Source organism: Xyrauchen texanus, chromosome 10 (assembly GCF_025860055.1).
Source record: "Xyrauchen texanus isolate HMW12.3.18 chromosome 10, RBS_HiC_50CHRs, whole genome shotgun sequence".
NCBI classification, from domain to species: domain Eukaryota; kingdom Metazoa; phylum Chordata; class Actinopteri; order Cypriniformes; family Catostomidae; genus Xyrauchen; species Xyrauchen texanus.
The window spans coordinates 30,689,417-30,711,525 of record NC_068285.1 but is presented as its reverse complement, the minus strand read 5'-3'; the positions used below and the strand labels follow the sequence as shown (position 1 = coordinate 30,711,525).

The following is a 22,109-nucleotide window of genomic DNA, read 5'->3' as shown; positions in this document are numbered from 1 at the left end:
AGGAGCTGACTGAACTGACTGGCGCACGAGAGTGAGCACAAAACACAAACTTTTTATTACGTTATGAGACTGAGAAGTGCAAAAATATTTTAGATGAGAAGTGTCAAAATTCTCTCGGTTCATTACGAGACCGTGGCGGGACAAATTAGACTGTGGCAGGCCGCCATAGTCTAGTCAATTAATGAGAAACACTGGAATTACATACATTATCAAAGCACGAGATGGAATTAATTTCATGTGCATTGAGCACAAAACCACATTGAGAATGCTATAACACTGTACCCTTGTGTGTTCAGAGTATGTGCAATATTACAGTTCAGTGTGATGGACATACGATACTTGAAAACAAACATCTGCAGTTCTGTAATTCAGCAAGTGCTCGAAAGTGAAACAGTGATTGGTCAGGAGCGACCTACTGAAGAGAGCATGATTGGCTAGATGAGGTGAAAACAGACTACGAAAGAGCTTGTGAGTCCATCCGTAGACACAGCCTATAATGAAAATTAACAACTATTTGCAATAACATGTCCTAGGCTGATCCCACCCTCTAAGAGCTAAGACATAATTTTATTAACAAAATGTAGTTCTTATATTTATACTAGAGATGGACCGATATGGTTTTATCAATGGCCGTTATATGGCCAATATCTTGAGTATGGGGGCTGATAGGCTGATGTAATGACAAAAAATATGATAGATTTAGTATGATAGTAAATTACACATACAAAAAATTGCTACAAAATCAATTAACATATTTATCATTATTTTCAATCAAAACAAACTTTGTAAAAATAGAAAATAAATATTTATTTGTATTATTTAGATAAACGGTAGATAGCAGCTTCTCTTGGGCTTGTTTAGTCATTTGGGCTGGGCTACAAAATTCTTATTTCTTAGCCTATTGAAAATATCCAAAATGTTTTATTGCATGAGGTGAAAATATAGCTAAAATAATGAGGCCATTCACTCACTTTTTGGAAGCCAGTTGAATGTTGTTATAATACTGAATTAATGTGGGAGCCACTCAAATGTATTGATACAACATAATTCAAAATTATTATTATTTTGAGGATTAGATTTTTTTTAATATAATGTATTTGTCATATTTACTTTACCTTCACCTGGAAATTTTATTTTGATGGAAGTGAAGTGTGAATTTGACAGTTAATAGTTTCCCTCATTACAAGTCTGGTGAAATGATGTCATCGCTTCCTTTTCTGTGATAGGCTTAATTGGTGTAGTTTTTAGAATTGTATAATAATTTGTAGTGGTACAGATGTGGAATTGCATGAAGGAGTGAACCTGCAGCTTTCCCTCTTACAATGCAAGGGAACCGCTCCGAGTTTCTGACTGAGCAGTGATAGCCTTCTTGGAATGCGACGGACTGACGTGCATAACACTGGTGAGCCAGAGGGATACAGTTTTGATCCTGGTTGATATAATAGATGTGTAACAGGAAGAAATAAGAGCACTCCACAGGAATATGTGCTTAATAGAAAGAAATTGCTGGATTGGATTGTGTTGCATGTTGTGAGTTTAATCTTTGGAAGAAATAATTTTCTTTAAACAAAATATCCATACATTTGCAGGCAATATATGACATAAGTTGCATTTATATTTATACAACATAGTTAAGATGTATTTATATCTTTAGAGAAGACAGTTAAAAGTTCCAGGGAAGTGTTGAGGAGAAACAGGGAGAATGAAACACACGAGCACTCTACACTAGGGATATGCACGGTTAATCATGTAATAGAGTACTTGTTCTGCACCAGCTACTCGAGTACTAAAAACACTACTTGAATATCGCAAATTAATTTTTCTTTCCGCATTTCCATGCCATGAGAAGTGCTGCGTTACACTCAGGGTGTGATCACACTTGTAGTTTTGTTCTCTTGGTCCTCTGGGTTCAGACCAAAAATGAAAATGATACATTTAGTCCTGGTTCATTTAGCATTCACACTGGCATTTTTAACACCAAACCTAACGATACAAAACCAAAAGGAAACAGGGAAACGTCACGACCTGATTGGAGAGCTTTTATGACGTATATTCTTTGACAGAAGTTACTGAACATCCAAAAAAATGCTGGCAAAATGCGCTTGTTGGATGTATATATGGTGGTATTTTTACCAGCTGAGAACAAACGAAGAGTTAATAAAATGTGTAAGTGTCAAAACAATGCCAGGAATTCCTCCGTTGTTCACACAAACGAATATATGCTGCAAGGACAGCTGAAGGGCGGTTCCAACACCAGTACCGAACTGTAATGGGCAACATAGCTACTATGAAGAGAAGAACCAGGTATGACTGAGATTAGAATTAGGCAAATGACTTCCAGTTTTTGGTCCATTTAGACGTCTTTGGTCCATGTTGCATTCATATATCAATCGAACCGTACCAGAGATAGTTTAGAAGTTCACTTGTTTAGTGCGCACCAAGGTTCGGGTGATAACGTTCACACTTGTTCAAATGAAACACACTAACAGAGCAATCTCACCAGAGTTCGTTTTAATCAAACCAAACCTGCCAAGTGTGAACACACCCTCTCTCTTCTCCCTCTGAAACTGGGGGCACTGTGGACACGTGTAGTGTTGGATGAAAGAACACGACGTGTAATGGCATCTGTACAGAGCCCTTCTGGTCCGTGCTCCTAAAGCAGTCAAGTTACATTACAAAGCAATACTTGTAATATTTTTATTCATAATGAATTCTACTCCATTTCTATTAGCTTCTTGTTGGAGACATGCAAACCAATAGACAAGGATCTACTTTTATTGGTGGAAAGAAAATGTGAAGTGATCTCAGAAGCTGATCAGACCAGTGTGCGTGTTTGAATGTTAAATCTCTGAACACCAGCGGAGCGCATTTTATAACAAGCCAACTTTCACCAATTGTTTTTCTGAAAAACAAGTTAAATTATAAAAATGTGAAAGCATTTATGTAGACTTGAGGTAATGCATTTATATATGTGCATGCCGTCAGTATTGGTTTCTATGTAAGATCCAGGTGAGAGCAAAGATTTTTTTATTTTTAACATACAGTATTTTAATATTGTATGTTAAATATTAATATTGTATAAAATATTATATATTTTAAGTTACAACTATTCTGGTACTTGATTGTTTGTGGGTTAGCGTCCACGACTATAAAATTACACAAATATACCCATCCCCATTTATCAGTGTTGGTCTAGCAAAAACAATAACTGTCTAGTACAAAACCTAACAAAAAAACTTCCCTGCACAAACCACCATATCTGCATTAAAGAAGCAATAAAAAAAGTCAAGTAACTCAGTGGAAACTCCGCTAAGAGGGAGGAGACTCTTGTAAATGATGCCACAATCTTGCACACTTCCTGTCAAGTTGAAGCATATACTACCATGACTGCATGAACCTTATTATAGGACTCAAACAAGGAAGAAACAGTTATTGTAATTTAACACAGAAATCTTCAAGAATCAAGATTGCCACATCATGCAGCTTGTATAAAAGCTATGCAGAAGGAGCAGATGTCTGTCAGGTCAGGATGAGACAGTGATGAGCACCATGTTTATTGTCATCAGGGGATAGCTACTTTCCTGCTGGGCTTTTTAAAAACAGCCCCTTCAATATTTCATCAGACAAGCTGCAATGACAGTGGGAGGACTAGGAGTCATGCTGTTGCCAGTTGTGTAGATGTTTTTAGAGAGATTGCTGTGAGGCACAGCTCAATACATGTTTGTTAAGCTGTTAACCACTGCTACCAGAGACATTTAACAAGTTGACAGTCATAGTGGCTACTGAAAACCCTGCTCATCCAAAATGCCAGTGTGGTGCTCGGTTCTCCCGATGGCCAGTCTGCCCCTGATCGGCCCCAAAGTGTGTCGGCCCACCAGGAAAATACCCAGTACGCCAGATTACCAGTCCATTTTTTATAATCCCACCAACATTAAATTACATTATACAGTAGCACTCACATGAAACATGTTAGACAATGGCAAACTAGTAAATTATTCCTTTTGAAATAAATTAAGACATATTTTGCCCATGCTTTACTAATAGAAACAGTTACTCTTTAGGGTGTTTACACTTGCATCCTCTTAAGATTCATTCTTTAAATTATTATTATTAACATTATTATTATTATTATATCTCCACACCCTACAGTACTATATAGGCTAATAGTAATATATTTCTGTAATAAATGAGCATGCAGAATTGCTATACAGTCTCAAGCATATATTTTGAAGGAAGCCTAATTATTTTAAGCCTTTTATTTTGAATGAAGACAATGTTATTTCTGTGTGTTACCAGCAGAGGTGACAGTATGGCATTTTGTGCTCCTTCCATACATGGAGAAATGTTCTCGTCATCTCCTCACTCCAAACAGCCTGGTGCCATGGGATTACTTTAGATTTGTTTACACACTTGTAATGGCCAAACAAATTTGGAATTAGGCAAATATGCAACTGAAGTAAATGCTTAGCACTTTAAAATAACCCGGTCTGTGCACGTTAGCAACCCACACAAACAGAATTCAGAGCACAGCTGTTCTGTATAAAACATGCATTATCCAAGCACAAGATAGAATCAATTTCATGTGCATCGAGCACAGAACGCTGTATCATTATCCTTGTGCGCCACACACATAAGACTCGATACGATACGCATTTTGTATTTCAGCATGTGCTCAAAAGAGAATCAGTGATTGGTCAGCGACGAACATCTGAAGAGAGCGTGATTGGTCTACCATTCGTAGACACAGCCTATATTGAAAATTAACAACCATTTGCAACTTTACCTGGCTGATAACTTCTGTTTGCTAGCTCACTAATATCGCAGACAATTATGCTTAATTAACCGTGAGACACAGAAATCATGATCATGATTAAAACACGATTAATTGTGCAGCCCTCCTTTCATGTCACAATCATTACACTCCTCTTTAGACCTCTGTTCTGGCCAAAAGTGACTCACTAGAGACTAAAGTCTCCCTATGCAAATTACTGAGACTAAAGTCTCTAGAGCAAAGCAGCACCATGAAGAAGGTCCTTGCCTGAATATACTGCCTTTATATAAAACAGTAGCTAGTACAAAGTATTGCAATGGGCTATGATTCATTCGATGATAAATAATATGCAACAGGGTAGTGTGGACATAGCAAAGCAATCAATACAAGTTAAGTTCAAGTGACAGCATTGTGGCATAATGTGATGGGGCAGTGGCGGCTCAGTGGTTGAGGCTCAGGGTTACTGACCAGAAGGTCGGGGGTTCAAGCCCCAGCACCACCAAGATGCCACTGTTGGGCCCTTGAGCAAGGCACTTAACTCCAGGTTGCTCCGGGGGGATTGTCCCTGTAATAACTGCACTGTAAGTCGCTTTGGATAAAAGCGTCTGCCAAATGCATAAATGTAAATGTAATGTTAACCGCAAAAATTTATTTCAACTTCCCCCTCCTTTTCAATAAAAAAAGCAAATTTCAGAGTTACAGTGAGGCACTTACAATGTATGGGACCAATCCATAAAAGTTTAAATATATTTTTTAAGTATAGCACAAAACGTAAACAATATGCGTGTTAACACATTATGCGTTTACTGTGATAAAATCACTTACTAACCTTTTCTGTGTAAAGATATATCCGATTTTACAACTTTGCCATAACACATTAAACCTTAATACGACTGTAAAAAACCACAACAAACAAATTAACTGCTCAATTAATACAATTAAAACACTCCAAAATTGACCACATTCACTTCCATTGTAAGCGTAAAAACCGTAACAATTTTTGCCAATAATCTTTTGTGGTAATCAACATTATGCAACAAATGCTCACAATTGAGCGCACCTTGTATTGAACCTCTTTAAGGACTCTTTTTGATCAGAAATATGCACAGGGAGAAAAATTTACCTGACTGCAGAAAAAGTTCCTGCAAGACCAGAAGTCCTACGACAAAGGATACAAGCTTGAATTGATACAACAGCCAAAATGATCTTCTTAAATAGAATAGCACACTTCTAATTCAGTAAGGGAACAACAATAAAAAAGGTAGTTGGATATGTCTGCTTATGTGTATTTCAAGCACAGTCTTGAGTTTAGCCCTGGTATGTAATGCAATACATATTTTGACATTGTATTAACATTTTGAATCACTATTTTTATTAAATGGAATTACATCATGTGTCAACTAGCTTTGATTTATGAAACAATAAATAAAAAATCAGGTCACTTAGGGCTGCATGATTATGACAAAAACCATAATTGTCGATTAATTCCTTTGATATTTTAATCATCATATACAGAAATTCCAATATATTACTTATTTTGTGTGGGGCAAATGCAAACCATGTTCTTTTGGAGAACTGTATTCCTATATTACAATGAGAGTGTTCTAGTTGTCATGCCATTTCTGATAGTCTTATAATTTTTCAATTGTTCTATTAATTGTGCAGCCTTAAGGTCACTTCAGAATAACTTTGCTGGCCCCATTGAAATGAAAATGCACAGAATGAATCTAAAGGCAATAGCTCACTGTCATGTGAAATTTATCAAATGTGGTATGTTTGTTCAGTATGTTTGCTAAAGTTGCTTTTAAATTGTCCTAATGAAGTTAAGGGCAACACCACAGCGAGAACATGTTGACTCCCAAACTGGTTGAGCTGGGACTCGAACCAAGGACCTTCTACTCTGAAGTGACAGTGCTACAAACTGAGCCACAGTGCTGTATAGAAACAGTTCACAGTGTTTTGTTGCTTCAAAGGCCTGTAAGTTAACTTGCCAATAGATATGTCCACACAAAGTGCTTCATTCAATAATGGTGTAAAGATAAGAGGTCGTCAATGCTTCAAAGCAATAAAAAGCAACCTTGTCGATGTCTTTAAGGACTCCAAACATCTAAGCTTCACATTGCCATAATACCAAACTTATATCTGCCATGTCATAAAAGATAATAAATGGAAATATTCGAGAGTCAAAATACATCTCACATCCTTATAAGATCCCTTATAAATTCGCTCAGAAACATGTCCTGACATGCTCTCAACTGGCCATTTTACAACAAGGTTTTGGCAGGGGTGTCTTACATGTGCCCTCTTAAAGACAACAAGGCCACTGATCAATACAGTTACATCAGTTTCCTCGTATTGATCACACAGTAGCAGGATGGGAATAGGTAGAGCGTGAAGCCAGGCGACTCATCAAATACTACACATGGCACATGTTATTAATTACCACATTTCCGTTAAGTACTACTACTTTTCATAACCGGTTTAATTCAGATTTTCCCCTTCACCCCTCCCTTCAAGCAGTACATTTAAAAACAATCTGCGTGCAACCTAGATTACTACGCACTTCAAGTCTCATGCTGGGTTATCTGTTTACTGTTTAACCATGTGCTTGATGCGGGAAGTGAACAAAGACACAGGCCGAACATACTTCAAAAGGTTAACAAATGTCAGAGTCACAGTTAAAATAAAACAAATATTAATATTAAGAAATTCATTTCCAAACACGTGATTTGGCAAGCTTTTCAATTAACGTCTGTATGTCTGGGCTTGTGTGGCAAATGTGTGCTAGAAAGGAAATAAATAATATTGAAGACTCTAACCATCAAACCACTGAAATCAGGAATATATTAGTGTGAAGATGAATTCAATCTGATAGATACCAGTTCCGTTGATAACGTTAGCTCGATGCTAACAATTCAATCTCACCCTCTCTGACCCGACACCCGGCCAAACGCAGCGAACGGTGGTGAAAATATCAAATTCCTACTATGTCTGTCTAATAAGCTAACTGAATCAGTAAAATTAAGGCTGCATGTAAACTGTCCGAGTAACTTCTTAACAGTGTCTGGCTGGTGGCAAGACTGCTAGCAAACTGCTAGCCAGGGCTGTCCAGGACATTTAAACAGCCTGCGGAGAAAACTAGATCCTTCGATTATCGACGACACATGTACGCCACGGGTCACGAATGAGTACAAACGTTCCCTGAGCCCGTTCCGAATACCGTCAAGCCATTCAAACGGGTGTAAATGGTTTCCGTTTAAACGAACGCGGGCAAATGGCTGCCACCCTCTCGAGCTCCTTCACCGGCTGAAGCGCGAGCTCTCACAGCTACACAAGAAATGGTCAAACAAACGTCTCATGTCATCGTGTTTTTTTGTTGCAACAGACTCAAAAGACACGAGGCAGTGCGGTATACTTACAGAGAACGGGCCAAACATTGAAATCCCTTGGCAATCCCCGGAGAAAGTGGACGTAGACAGCCGTAACCGCTTTGAGGGTGAAGTCGTATATTTCGTCCTCACAGTGAAAACTGAATTGAGATTAACTGGAGGGGGAGGAGTTAATCTGCGTCTGCGTCACATTTGCGCAGAGCAGTTGACGTTTTACGAGGAATTTATTCCAATAGATTTTTATTCATATATTTTTACAGAAAATAGTATTTAGCAATAATGAGCAAATACATTATATAATAATAAAAACATATATACATCTATTTAACAAACATGTATCATCAGTGTTTTTAATATTTACAATTTAAAATGCCTATGGGTTGTTGGCTGTAGTTGTTTTAAAAATAAAAGTTACTGATTGAGTGTGCTTTTTGATCCAGTTAACTACCAATTGATTTACGTTAGCCTATGTAAAACATCTAATAATCACATAACTTACTGAAAGATAATCAAAATACAGTTTAAGGTGGCCAATGAAAGTTTAAGGGTGCGATATTTTTTTTTAGGTTTGTCCCATGATCTTTAAAAAAACATGCATCATTGCAAATCGTGATCCTGACTGCTTGCCAGATTAAGATGGATACGCACTCCCCCTAGTGTTCGAAAGACACACACCTCTTTGGATGAGATACAAAATGGTTTGCTGATCCTTTTGAAAAATCTTGTGATATATCTCTGTTCATACATGCTTCACACAAAACTTATCCCCGGTCATGTGAATTGTAATGATTGGGCCCTGCCTCAAGTACATTAAATAAATGTAACAGATCAAATGAGATGATAATCTGACCCATCTACATCATATCTATAATGAACAGCTCCCTTGTTCTTTTTAGTTTGGGAGAACAACAAAAATACATCCTTGATCAAGAAAGTCTTTATTGATGTTGCATCAGTATTGTCAATTACTTGCAAATTTAGTTTCAGCTGACAAAATTGTTCAATTAAAAGAGTGCATTCAATACCCAAAATAGATTGCATAAAGTGAATGCAATAGCCATGTATAAGACAAAGTCATATAGATTGATACATACATTATAAAAAGAAAAGAAAAAGAAAAAACAATGATAGTGTGTTGACAACAATGCTCCTAACTCCCCAGTGTTATTAAATATAAGGTCATTTGTGTTCATAATTTTGATGGCTGGACATTCTTATTGAATGATCACAAATGCATAAATATGCCTTCATTAAGTTCATGTGCAAATGGGATTGGTTGTTTCATTTAAATTTGATAGATTGTGAACAAATATCCCTTGGAACAGAATCAAGGCTTTCTTTCTAGTTTGTTTTGAGCAACAAATGGAAGCAACAATGTCAAAGCAGTTTTCAGATATTGCAGCACAATGAATTAAAATAATACTCAATCCATTGCACAAAAACTGTATACACTTATCATAGAAAATGTTGGTCACAGTGTTAATATACAATAAGGAAGTCATCAGATACACCCCACACCCCCTTTAGTGAAAATTGAAATTAGAAAGAACTAATTACAAAGCTGCATACAAAAGTGACTGGAAACAACAATTTGTCATATAAATGTTGCAAGCTCAGTCAGTGAGTGCAGGTAAGTGCATTTAAATAGTGACACTTTCAGTCTGATTCAGATTTCATAATCCCACATTTTGGCCTCAATAAAAAAAATGAAAGTAAAAATTATAATTTCTTTCTTTCTTTCTTTCTTTCTTTCTTTCTTTCTTTCTTTCTTTCTTTCTTTCTTTCTATAAATCCAGGTAATATAAGACGACAATTTAAGTTGATGTTATACTCAGTACTTAGAACAGTGACAACAATTTTTATCAAATTAATTCCTTTACTTTGACAACCACTGTGTCACTGTGACACTCTAAGGCAACATTCAACCGGTGTGATAAATATGATAAATAAGGACTTCAAGTGTCATATGTCATTTTCCACATCAGTAAATGTGTGGAATAATTTCTTTGAGTATGTTTACATTCTAACCTTTTAAAAAAGCCATCGGAGGGGTGCTATCACAGCATGATGTATCCAAATTTCATAGCCTCATAAATGTATTATATTTTGTCACTTTTAAAGATTAGGCTGTGACATTGACTCATGCTGGTGTCAGTCATGTCGGTGACAATCCAGACAATGTAAGTCTATTTTCAGTTGCACGAAAAAGAAAATCAGTTATATGTAAATAAGAAGTCAATCTATGCAGGATTTTTTTTTTCTAAATGCAGCAGAGCTGAGAATCCAGCAAATAGTATGAAATGTCTCTTAGTTAAAAAACTAATTTTGCTTGCCAGTAAGGCGGAGAACATTTTACTTCACTCAAGAAAAAAAATTCAAGATCATATCATCTTATATGAGTGCTGTTGTGAAAGCAACAATAAGGGGAAAATATGATGAGAGAATGTAAAATGTTTTGAGTACACAATGCATTAGTTTGAATTTTATGGTGGAGTGATTTGTTGCAAGAAATCAGATGCTGTCTTCCTACTCTCAACCCATTAGTAGTCCCTTACTCACCATGCATTGTAGGGTATCCTAGGATTTTGATGAAAAGCTAACCATTGTGCATTAGCTTTGACACGTTTTAATTTTAAGAGCATGGAATTAGTCACATAAATTGCATATTTGTTTTGTTAATACAGGCACTGTTGTACAGCAGTCCTTTTGAGGCCTTCAGTATCACTATGGATTTAAACCTGGCACAAATTAACTTTTTAAATCATCAAGTAATATTCTCTTTAAAGACTCTCAGACACAATGCTCTCCACGTAGTTGTCGCAAAAACAGACAGATTAATACACAATTGTAAAAAATACAATATTTCCCTAATGACTAAGCAGATTCACCTGTCTGGCAATAATAGGAAAAACTAAATGGAATTGAGGATTATTCTTTAAATTACATACAGTACTGTGCAAAAGTCTTAGGCACATAAGATGTTTCACAACAGCATTTGTCTTAAGATGGTTATTTATATCTTCAGCTTTAGTGTGTCAATAGGAAATATAAATGTTAGACTCACAAATGTTACTTTCTCAAATAGAAAAGATTAGAATAGAAGAACAGGGAACACTGCAACAGATGTCATGGGCCCCACAAATCCCCCCAATGAATATTGTGTTAGTCTGGGATTACATGAAGAGACAGAAGAAATTGAGACAGCCTAAATAGACAGAAGAACTGTGTTGAATTCTCCAAGAAGTTTGAACATCCTATCTGCCAACAACCAAGAACTAGGAGGATTGGTGCTGTTTTAAAGGAAAAGGTGGTCACACCAAATATCGATTTAACTTTTCTTAAGTTTACTGGACTTTGTATGCCGTTAATTGATAAATGAAAACTATTTATGTCATTATTTTTGAAGACATCCTCACTATGCAACATTTTTCACAAGTACCTAAAACTTTTGCACAGTACTGTATGCATTTACTGAATACAAACAATCTTTGTGTGAAATGTGTGCATTCAAAATTGTGAAATGTGGCACTGATAATGTAGTCCAGCTGTGTTATATGAGGGACATAGTATGTTGTTTGAACCAAATTTGACTGCAGCCAGGGGAACACACCACCCCAGAGTCAACATGATGCAGCTCAAAGGGAGTCAGAACATTTGGCAAAGTGTGCAGTCGCATGGGAACGTCTTAAAATGGTTGTAAAGTACTTAATAGTTTGATTCCAATAAACAACAATAACTACAACAACACCAATAAAATAACACCATCATAACAACAACAACAAATATAACAGTTATAATAAAATTATAATATAAGCAGAAAATAACAACACTTAAAAGTAAAACAATGATCAAATCAGACGTTTGAAAGAGAGAGCATTAATTCTCCATCCTCTGCTTTGAACTTGGCCTCTCTGTCGTTCAGTAAGTCTTTCCTGTCATATAGCTGCTGTTATTATATATGTTACTGCAGGGCACTTAAGCAAGGATCTTGCAGGTAAGATGGACCGTTATGTGGGGCAGAGTAAGAACCCTGAGAAGGACGAATGGATGTACTCAGTGGAGTAAAGCCCATTTGCTTGGTCAGAGGGCATCTGCATCCAAACCTGGTCATTCTCCTTCAGCTCCAGTACTGCACTACCTGATGCCTGGTCCATATAGCCCTTTTTGTATTCATCATAGGTGTATGTGGCTGGCACATTGTTTTTATACAATGCCACCCACAGGCTGGTTCCCTTTACATGTACATGGTAAGCAAAATAGTATACACCAGGCAGTGGGCTTGTGAAGATGCCAGTGGCAGGGTTGTAAGCATTTTGCCCATTGTACAGAGTCCTGTCGAATTTGATAGGCATTCCAGATGGTGGAAATGGTGTTGTCAAAATGGCAGTAAAAGCAGGGGCAACCGAGGCAGAGAGCTCAGCCTGACCAAATTGTGGTTTCTCACCATTTGGCTTCAGAATTGATTCTCCACCAATATTTGGCCCTTGAACTGCTAACTGCTTTATATCACCGTTAGATTGGCCAGGGGGCCCAGGAGGTCCAGGTGGACCTGGAAGGCCTTGCATACCACTAAGTCCAGGAGAGCCAGGTTTTCCTGGATGTCCTTGTGGACCAGGCATCCCGTTGTCTCCGGGCTTTCCAATTCCTTGTGGCCCTGGTTGACCTGGTTCACCTTTCAAACCTGGCACACCCTGTGGTCCCATATGACCAGTGGGGCCTGGAAGTCCAGGAATTCCTGAAGTGCCCCTTGGCCCAGGGGGTCCTGTAATCCCATTCTCACCTTTTAGACCTGATGCTCCAATAAAACCAGGATTACCTGGCAAACCAATGTGTCCTGCTTCACCTTTAGGACCAGGTTTGCCTATAGGCCCATTAAGACCTGGAGGGCCCTTATCCCCTGGGAGGCCAGGCTTTCCTGCTAGCCCACTGGGACCCTGATCTCCTCTTAATCCTGGCAAGCCTGGTGGTCCTTGTGGACCAACCTCTCCCTTCAAACCAGACATACCATGTTTCCCTGGAAGACCCATCGGACCTTGTGGACCTGGAAGCCCTGGCTGTCCAGTTGGCCCCATATCTCCTGGTAGACCTTCCATCCCAATTTCTCCTTTGTTACCAGGGGCTCCTTGTAATCCAGCAGGACCTCTGTCTCCTTTCTGTCCTACAAGCCCTGGTTTACCATAACCTGGTGGTCCAGGAAAGCCAGGTGCTCCTCTGGGGCCAGCCTCACCCTTAGGGCCTAACAATCCTGGATTACCAGGAAAACCATCAAGCCCGTTCTTTCCCAAACCTGGTGTCCCTGGCTGTCCTTGTAGCCCAGGAGGTCCTGCTTCCCCTGGGATACCTCGGTCCCCTGGAGCTCCTTGATCTCCCTTTGGCCCTGTTGGCCCAGGTAGCCCATCAAGCCCTGGCTTACCCAACCCAGGGGCACCTGGAGCTCCCGGAGGTCCTTGAAGGCCATTTAGCCCCCTGGGGCCTGGTAGACCTGGCTTCCCATGACCATTTTCCCCTTTGTGTCCCTGTTCTCCAGGAATGCCACGTACCCCTTTTAGCCCTGGTTCACCTATTGACCCTGGAGGGCCTCTAGTCCCAGGTAACCCTGGTTTACCATTCAATGAAAGACCTGCTGGCCCAGGTGGGCCTGGCTGACCTTGCAGTCCACGTGGACCTGGCTCTCCACGAGGTCCAACCTCGCCATTGAGTCCTGGAGGTCCTTTAGGCCCAATTTTTCCTGGTAAACCAGATAGTCCTGGCTTTCCAATTCCAGGAAATCCTGCTGGCCCCTGAGGACCTGGTGGACCGTTGAGACCAGGCTTTCCTAACCCTGGTTTCCCTGGTAATCCAGCAGGCCCAGGAGGTCCACTTGGCCCTGGCTTCCCTTGAGGACCTGGCTCCCCTTTTACATCCATCATTGGTGGAAACTCTGCAACAGAAAAAATAAATTAGGTAACCTGTTTAATGATCTTTGTAGCTAAATTCCAAATCCACTAGTTCACATGTGGAGATGTTAACACATATGTACAGGTTTCACATTATTAAAAACAATGATGGCACACATTATGTTTATGGTTAAGGAGAAATTGGTTATTTGTTTTTATTTTTATTGAGCCATCTCATTCTTCTGGTTTAAAAACAAAAAGTTGAAGCAATGTAAAAAAAAAAAAAAAAGGTATTTGAGTAAACTCTAAGTTATGATTGATAGGACAAAACTTTAATGTAAAAAAAGCACCATCTTTCGGATGAGACACTCAATCTTTCACAAATTTTCCACCAGTGGCCCTTGTCTATCATGGCCTCCTAATAATCTCCATGCCTGAACTGGCTACATCACTCTACTCTCCTCTCTATCAATAGCTGGTGTATGGTGTGTGTTCTGGCGCACTATGGCTGCAGTTGCTTCATCCAGGTGGATCTAATATTTACTATGGTAATACTAAGGTAATATAAAATAAATACAGAATACACAACACTCACTGAACAATATTTACACATAATACACAATATCCATATTACATAATGCACACATTTTACCCAATATACAGACAACAAAACACAATGTACATAAAATAATACACATATTGCTTTTTAAAGCGTTACACCATTCAAAATGTAACATTCATGAGGACACCAAAGCATTAGAGGCTTGTTTCTTTTAATTTATTCAGTGCTCCTGTACTGTACATTTCGCTGTACAATTTAATTAATCATGACTAACCATATATCATTTGAAATGTCTTAACCTCAAGCATCAGTAATTGACCACTGAAATCAAATAGCTAAAAAAGTGCTAAATCAAGCTAGAGAAATATCATTCATGTTCATTTTCATACATCAGTTGACAATCATACTTTATCATCCAGAAAACTCACCTGTGTCTGGTCTAGAGATTAAGTTCCATATTCTTTCTCTTAAAACAGCTGACAGATTAACAGATATTCACTCTTTTTTTTAAGCCAACAAATACACTAATATGATTTTTCTATATCTTCAAATGGTCTCAAGTATTTTTATAAGCATAAAGGATGTTAATATAACAAACACCAAGCAACTGTAGCCTGAATTTGAAATGGAATATGCCAAGGGTCCTTCCTAGTGATGTATATGTAACATAAGCAGTTTCCTTTCCAAGTATGCATTCTATAGTATGTTTTACTGAGTGCAATATCAGGCATTAACATTTATTTGACAGAATGCTATTCAGAGACTGATGTAACAGGATAAAAAATTAATATTTAATTTAAAGTTTGGATGTGTGAATTCCATAAAACAAGGCATTTGGTTTTATTAATTGGGGTTCGAGGGCTTCCCACCTGTGGCTGTTTATGGTACTGCAGGCATTGTATTTTGTTCGTCTTCTCTTGCCGTACTGCAGCAGATGCAAGTGTAAATGCTGTAGGTATGTACGTTTTTTTTTTGTACTCTAACTCAATAACAAAATAAGTGTGATAACAATATGTTTTAAGTTAATCTTTTCGACGCAGTTGCTTGCATAAATGGATTTGAACACACACACACACATACACACACACACACACACACACACACACACACACACACACACATACTATATATATATATATATATATATATATATATATATATATATATATATATATATATAATGCATTTAACACTTAAACATGGTTGTTAAGATGGTTATAAATGTATTGAATTTCCTTGTATGTCTCACGAGTGGGAACGAGTTCATTTCAGTGGTCAGTGTTTTAACATTCTGACAATTATTTAAATTATGAGTTGAGTGAATGTGTAATTTCCATTTTTCTAGTATTTTATGAATGTCTGCAGTAATCTGTTGTCAGCCAACCTGATTTGTACTTTTTCTGTCAAAAAGGTATGTTGCTTTCGTGTTCATTTTGTTATAAATGTTAATGTATTTGTCAATTTATGTTGTTTTCCTATTATTGTACGCAATAATAATAGTTGTTTATTTTATATGAGTAATAGGAGTTCTGCTGTGCGGCAGATGCAAGTGTAAATGCTGTAGTATTTTATGAATGTCTGCAGTAATCTGTTGTCAGCCAACCTGATTTGTACTTTTTCTGTCAAAAAGATAAACCAAAGTTGGAAGAGCTCCACGTGTTGAGTGTGTCTGTCCATATCCGTTACACTAGCATATATATATATAAAGAGTCCTCTGTAGACTAATAAAGGGTTACTGCTTGTGTACTTGTGAATTGTGTTTGTTTTAATCTAGAACTCAAACCAAATTTAGTAGAAAATAGTCTGCATAATATCCCAGTATAATATTGTCTGGAGCTCCAGGCATTTCAAAGGTGATGTCAAGGGATTCATTAATCCATGCAGAATAGCAAGATTATAGTCTAAGGAGCAGTGGATCTCTGATACCACCACTCCATCCTATGGGTCATCCAAAGTTTGTTTGTGAAAAACTGTTACATGAAAAATGAAAGAGATTATAGTAAAACACTAATTGCTTTGAATAATTTTCTAAAACAATTTTCTAGGATGTGGATGTGGCTACTCTCACAAAATTGTCAACTAATTTGTTTATCCCCCCAAAATGTAATTACTCATAGCCTCATTTTATGACAAGACCATGTATTTGACTATCTTTCTTCCATGCAACACAAAAGGAAATATTAGTCAGAATGTTTGAAACTGACAGCCTCAGTCCCCATTCACAGAAATCTAATTTCATCTTTACATGTTCAATCCATTCAAATATAATAATCCAGATAAAATTATGTCCTGACAACTAATGAACAAGTAAACACAATATAATCAAGAATGTTTTAGTAAGGATAACTAAGTACTGGGCTAAACCAAATTCTCTTGCTCCAACAGAGCTCCCCATCCCCACAGCACCATTAAATATTATATTACATGCTTTTCTGTACCATATTATCATGGCCTCACAGGGTCAGATAAAAGAAAATAAGGAGGGAAAGAAAGAGAGAAAAAATAATAAGAATTCACACAGGAAAAATGACATTTGGATCCATTTGCCATATGTAAGTGAGCACTGGCTGCCAAATAATGAAAAACGTTTGACTACAGCCTTTAGTGGAGTATCGAATCTTCTCTAGTGCAAGATGATGCATAAGATCCCTGATACAATGACTAAAAGTAGGTGGAGATCTGTTCTTCCACTTAAGCAATATAAGACGTCTACTGTAGCTAATAAAGTCGAAAAGCAATCATATTTTTAGCATTATTATCTAAACAGAGTTCTGTAGTTAAACCAAATATTGCAAGAATGGGGAAAGGATTAATAGATAAATGCAGAACTCCTGAAAGAAAAGTAAATATTAATTGCAAATAATTAACAAGCTTAGGACATGACCAAAACATTAGTTATCTCAACACTACACCTATCACACAAGGAGTCTATATTTGGTGAAAATGTTTTAATTTATCTTTTGTCCAGTGTAGGTGGTGGACTATTTTGAATTGAATAATTGTATGTCGTAAACAGATTGAGGTTGAATTAATCTTATTTATAATATCTTGCCATGCTTCTTCTGAAAGTTGCATATCAAGTTCACTTTCCCATCGTTGCTTTGATATTGTCAAAGATGTTAAATTCTGTGAGGAAATCAAAGAGTATATCAGACCTATATTATTCATGGAGAGTGGGCTGATTTTCAAAATGATATCAAGTAGAGATTCAGTAGGTAGAGCTGGAAAGTCAATAGTGTTAGATGTCAAAAAACTGCAAATCTGCAAATTCAGCAGTGCTGATTTAGGGAGATATAGCACGAGAGTGTGATATTGCTTATATACAACAGTTCAATGAACAAATCAATTTAAAAAAATTTGGAAAAACTGAGTACGGTCACAAAAAAATGCATTTGTGCATGGAACTACTTTCTTATGCGCCGAATCTGCCATTGCTGGTTCAAAACAAATGATGCATCCAAGCCTCTCAAAAACATCACTTCAGTACTACTAGTATCACAGCTTGGGTGGTTTCTAACTTTTTATTGGAGAAACAAGGATGTGTGTGTGCATGGGTGTGTGTGTGAGAGATAGAGAGAGAGAGAGAGAGAGAGAGAGACAGATGGAGCATGTGCAATCAACTGTTGATGATGCGTAGTCTGTTAGTCAGTTTTCTGAAGATAACATTTTGGCAAAATGCATCCTATTTTCTCAGTGGAAAAATAGCTGTCCAAGCGGGGGTATCCCTCCATATTTCATGGTAGCTGGTGCACAAGTATCTTTCGCTATAGAAACCGCAGTTTCCTCCGCCATTTTGTCCTCTCCAATTTGGAAAGTCCGGTAAGAGGTAAGCACCTTGAGTTTGTGTAATTAATCAGTCTGTTGTGTCTCTGAGCTGTGATGAGCCATAATGCTGAAGTTGTTTGTTTAAAGCCATTTAAAACTATTTCCTAGCTTCAGTAGTGTAGTAGAAATACGAGCGATCCCGGAGTGCAGTTGAATATAAACACTAAGTGACGTTGACTCAATTCATGCCACCAACTGGCTCATATTACACACAAAAAGGCATGGTCTTTTGCCTCCACCTGCTGGCTAAAATATGTAATGTCACAGAATTAAATGTAAAGAGACAGATGGCTCTTAACACATCTGCTCTGCTCTTACACTTGAAGTGTCCGAGTTCTGATGGTGTGAGACCATCAGCACTCATTGTACGTCTCTCATCCAATCAAATTTGAGGACTAGAACTAACTGTTGTGTGTGTGTGTGTATATATATATATATATATATATATATATATATATATATATATAAAAACATAGTTACTAAAGTCTACGTATTACTATAACAAAATAAATATTTCATAAAGTATCCCTCTCTGTCATCAAAGTGACATTAAGTGTCTTAATTATATTGACTTACCTCCTGCTGATGACGATAAAGGCATTTGTACATGTTCCTCAAAACGTATTGGGACAAAAATAAAATACAAAACCAAAAACCTAAATATATCACTAACAGATTCTCACACTTTTACACGCAAATATTGAACCAAAGCCACTTCCAGGTTAACTCTACTTCCAGGTCAAAGAGCTGTCACTCAAAATCTCACAAGCCAATGAAACGCTTCTTTGTTAGCCCTGCCCCACATGAAAGTATTGTGTCAGAACTGCAAATGAAAACATCTCGGTTATGTATGTAACCTCGGTTCCCTGAGACGTAGGGAACGAGACATTGCGTATTAACGCATATGTGGAGTGCCTTCATACAGGACCTATTTGAAACCTTTTATATGGCCAATGAATAGCAAGTGCTATAAACAGAGAGGACTTGTGAAGAAAGATACCATCCTGCTGCCTCTAGTTGAGTGTGCTTTAACACCAATTGGGCAAGTCTGACCCTGTGACTCGTAAACCAGGGTAATTACATCGACAATCCAGTGATAAAGTCTTTGCTTAGAGACAGACATTCCTTTTGTGCATCCTTCATAGCATACAAAAAGCTGATCTAAACTGCCGTGTATGCTCAACAAATGTGTGTAGCGCCCACACAGGGCATAACAAATGCAATGATTGTTCCTCATCTGAATTAAATGTGTAAGGCGGGGTGCCAGTGTGTTTACATTCAAAGGCAAAGAGTAAATGTATGATCTTTGAGAAAATCAACAAATTAACTTTCTCACAATTAGCAACTCTTCCTGAGGCATCACACCCCACTGAGCGAAGACTGTAAAATCACACCTCGTTGTTGCCCTTCCACATCTGTCCCATTCTCTCCCCTCTCCTCCTCATCCATTCCCCTTCAGCCCAGAATCACCTCAAACTCACCTAAGGTCTGTATGTAACAAAAGACCATATCTGATGTATACAAATAATGTAACTTGTGTAACATGTTTGGTATCATTTAAAATGTCTCGGTGCGTCTGGTATAGTGTTTTGTCCCCAGGTTTGTAAAACTTAATGACAACAAAGTTATAAGGTCTTTGCCAAATACTGAATAATTCCGGAGGTCTAACCCCTCCTTGAAGGTGTAACACCAGGAAGCCAAGAAACCTTTTACCCCCAAATTCTCATTGATCAAAGGATAATACCATTTGGTACACAATGTGTATTCTGTCTGGATATTTAAGGAAGGCTGGCCCAGAGCTCAGGGTTCTCTGTAGTCAGATGATCCCACACATCAATGTGTGTAACTGTAATAATAGGAATCTGCATTCAGATTTCTTATGCTTTGCAATTACATGTAGTTTTCTCAACTGCCAGGTATGTTTTTTGACTTGTTTCTTTAACTTGTGCTTTAAATCCTACCTGGCAAATAAATTGTTACTTTTTGATTTATTCTGTATTCCTCTGAAATCATTTATATCAATACTGGGTCTTTAAAATAGGAGAAACCGCTCTGGAGGAACCGAGCAGGAGAATCCCATTTTAAGAATCATTTCTATCATAACTGAAGCTTTAATGTAGGAGGAAGCAACTTAAAGACTATCAGTTTGAATGTCATTAGAAACTGATCAAAAGGTAAATAAATAGAAGAGGATTCAGAGTAATCAATAACTTAAATGATTAAAATAAAAGAATAATCAGAAAGAATTTAGAGCTTTAATCTAAATCAGAGGTCAACTTAAAATTGGAGTCAGATTAATATAAAATTGGAGTCAGATAAAATTAATAAAGGGATGAATTTGTAAAGTGCAAATTATTAACAATAATTGCTTTACTTCAGTGCTCAGAAAAGACAGAACAACGCAGAGACCTTCAAGGGGCAAATCTATGTATTTTTAGCAGTTTTGCCTGTCATTTTACAAATGGAGGAGGGAAGAAGGCCTGAAAGTGAACCACATGCGCTTTGAAGGGTGTGGACAGTACCTTGGGTACATAGCCTTTTCTGGGTTTGACAGTGGCTCTTGAAAGTCCGGGGCCAAACTCCAGTCATGAATTGTCGACTGATAGTGCATGCAGGTCACCTACCCATTTTTCTGTGGCCAGAGCCAGCAGTAGTGCGGTCTTCATGGAGAGCATGCACAAATCAACAGAGTCCAGAGGCTCGATGTGGGGCCCTGCAAGTGCTTTAGGACTAAAGTTAAGTCCCAAGTCGGGACTGTAGCCGGCCGAGGTGGGTTTAATCTGTTCCCAAAGCCATTGTAGATATTCACCATGCACAGTAAGCCATGATTAATTTAATCCATGAATTAAAGTGTCCAACAACAGGGCAGTTACTGCGATTAAGCAAGCAGTATTCAGCTGGTCATGTGATGCTAACATGGCTGCCCCCATGAGGTGCCTCTGCACCCATGTAGAATAAAACATATTTTATAAGGTTACAGATATGACAGAACTCTTCATCTTACACGAGTAGTCATGATTTTATACATATGTTTCAAAATTACTATTTATTAATTTACAAGTAAATCTTTTTTAAATGTGGAAAAAAACTAAATACTGAGTAAACATTTAAGTGTTCAAATAGTTCTTGGGGCCACTATGTTTCACATTCACAACAATAAGAGCACTAGCAAAATGTACTCTACGTGACCTCAAGTGGTACATTAATTTATAGCATAGGCCTACAATCTCAAAAAGTTTTGTAAAATGGTTGTGATCAATATTTCAGATGTAAATGTAAATAAATACATGTTATAGTTTTGCAAAGTCTTTTATAACTTCCAATTTTTTAATTCTTATTGAATGGTTGAAAAACTAGAACAATAAACACGTTATTTTTCCTCTCATTCCGTTTTTTTTTATGTGTTATGCAATATTTTTTTGAAGTACCATGTAAATACAATGCCAATTGGTGACACGTGTACAGATTCCACTATAAGGTTTAAACTAAAAATCTGTACGTATAGAGAGGACTCTTCATGAAGGCTGCCTGTTTTTAAGATGAAAATAATCTTCATAAATCTTCTTTTTTTATTCTTTACGTACTCCCTGCAGTTTTTATTTGCTACTATGCCAGTTTATAAGTGTGAAATATGTTGTAAATAATTTAAATTGCGTAAACAATGTGTAGCATGACAGCCACCTCTC

At 37.5% G+C, this 22,109-nt stretch overlaps 2 protein-coding genes across 2 annotated transcripts in view; both read right to left on the bottom strand.

The window, feature by feature from the left end:
* The window catches only part of LOC127650823 (protein tyrosine phosphatase type IVA 2), a 31,653-nt gene extending 23,359 nt beyond the window's left edge, over window positions 1-8,294 (bottom strand). Inside the window, exon 1 of the mRNA XM_052136467.1 lies at window positions 8,191-8,294. The gene's annotated coding sequence lies outside the window, so the exon portion shown is untranslated. The remainder of the gene's footprint in view (window positions 1-8,190) is intronic.
* A 792-nt stretch (window positions 8,295-9,086) lies between these two features.
* Window positions 9,087-22,109, bottom strand: part of LOC127650676 (collagen alpha-2(VIII) chain-like) — a 109,669-nt gene continuing 96,646 nt past the window's right edge. The window contains exon 3 of the mRNA XM_052136262.1: window positions 9,087-14,080. Coding sequence (XP_051992222.1) covers window positions 12,168-14,080 — 1,913 coding nt within the window. The 3' untranslated portion in view covers window positions 9,087-12,167. The remainder of the gene's footprint in view (window positions 14,081-22,109) is intronic.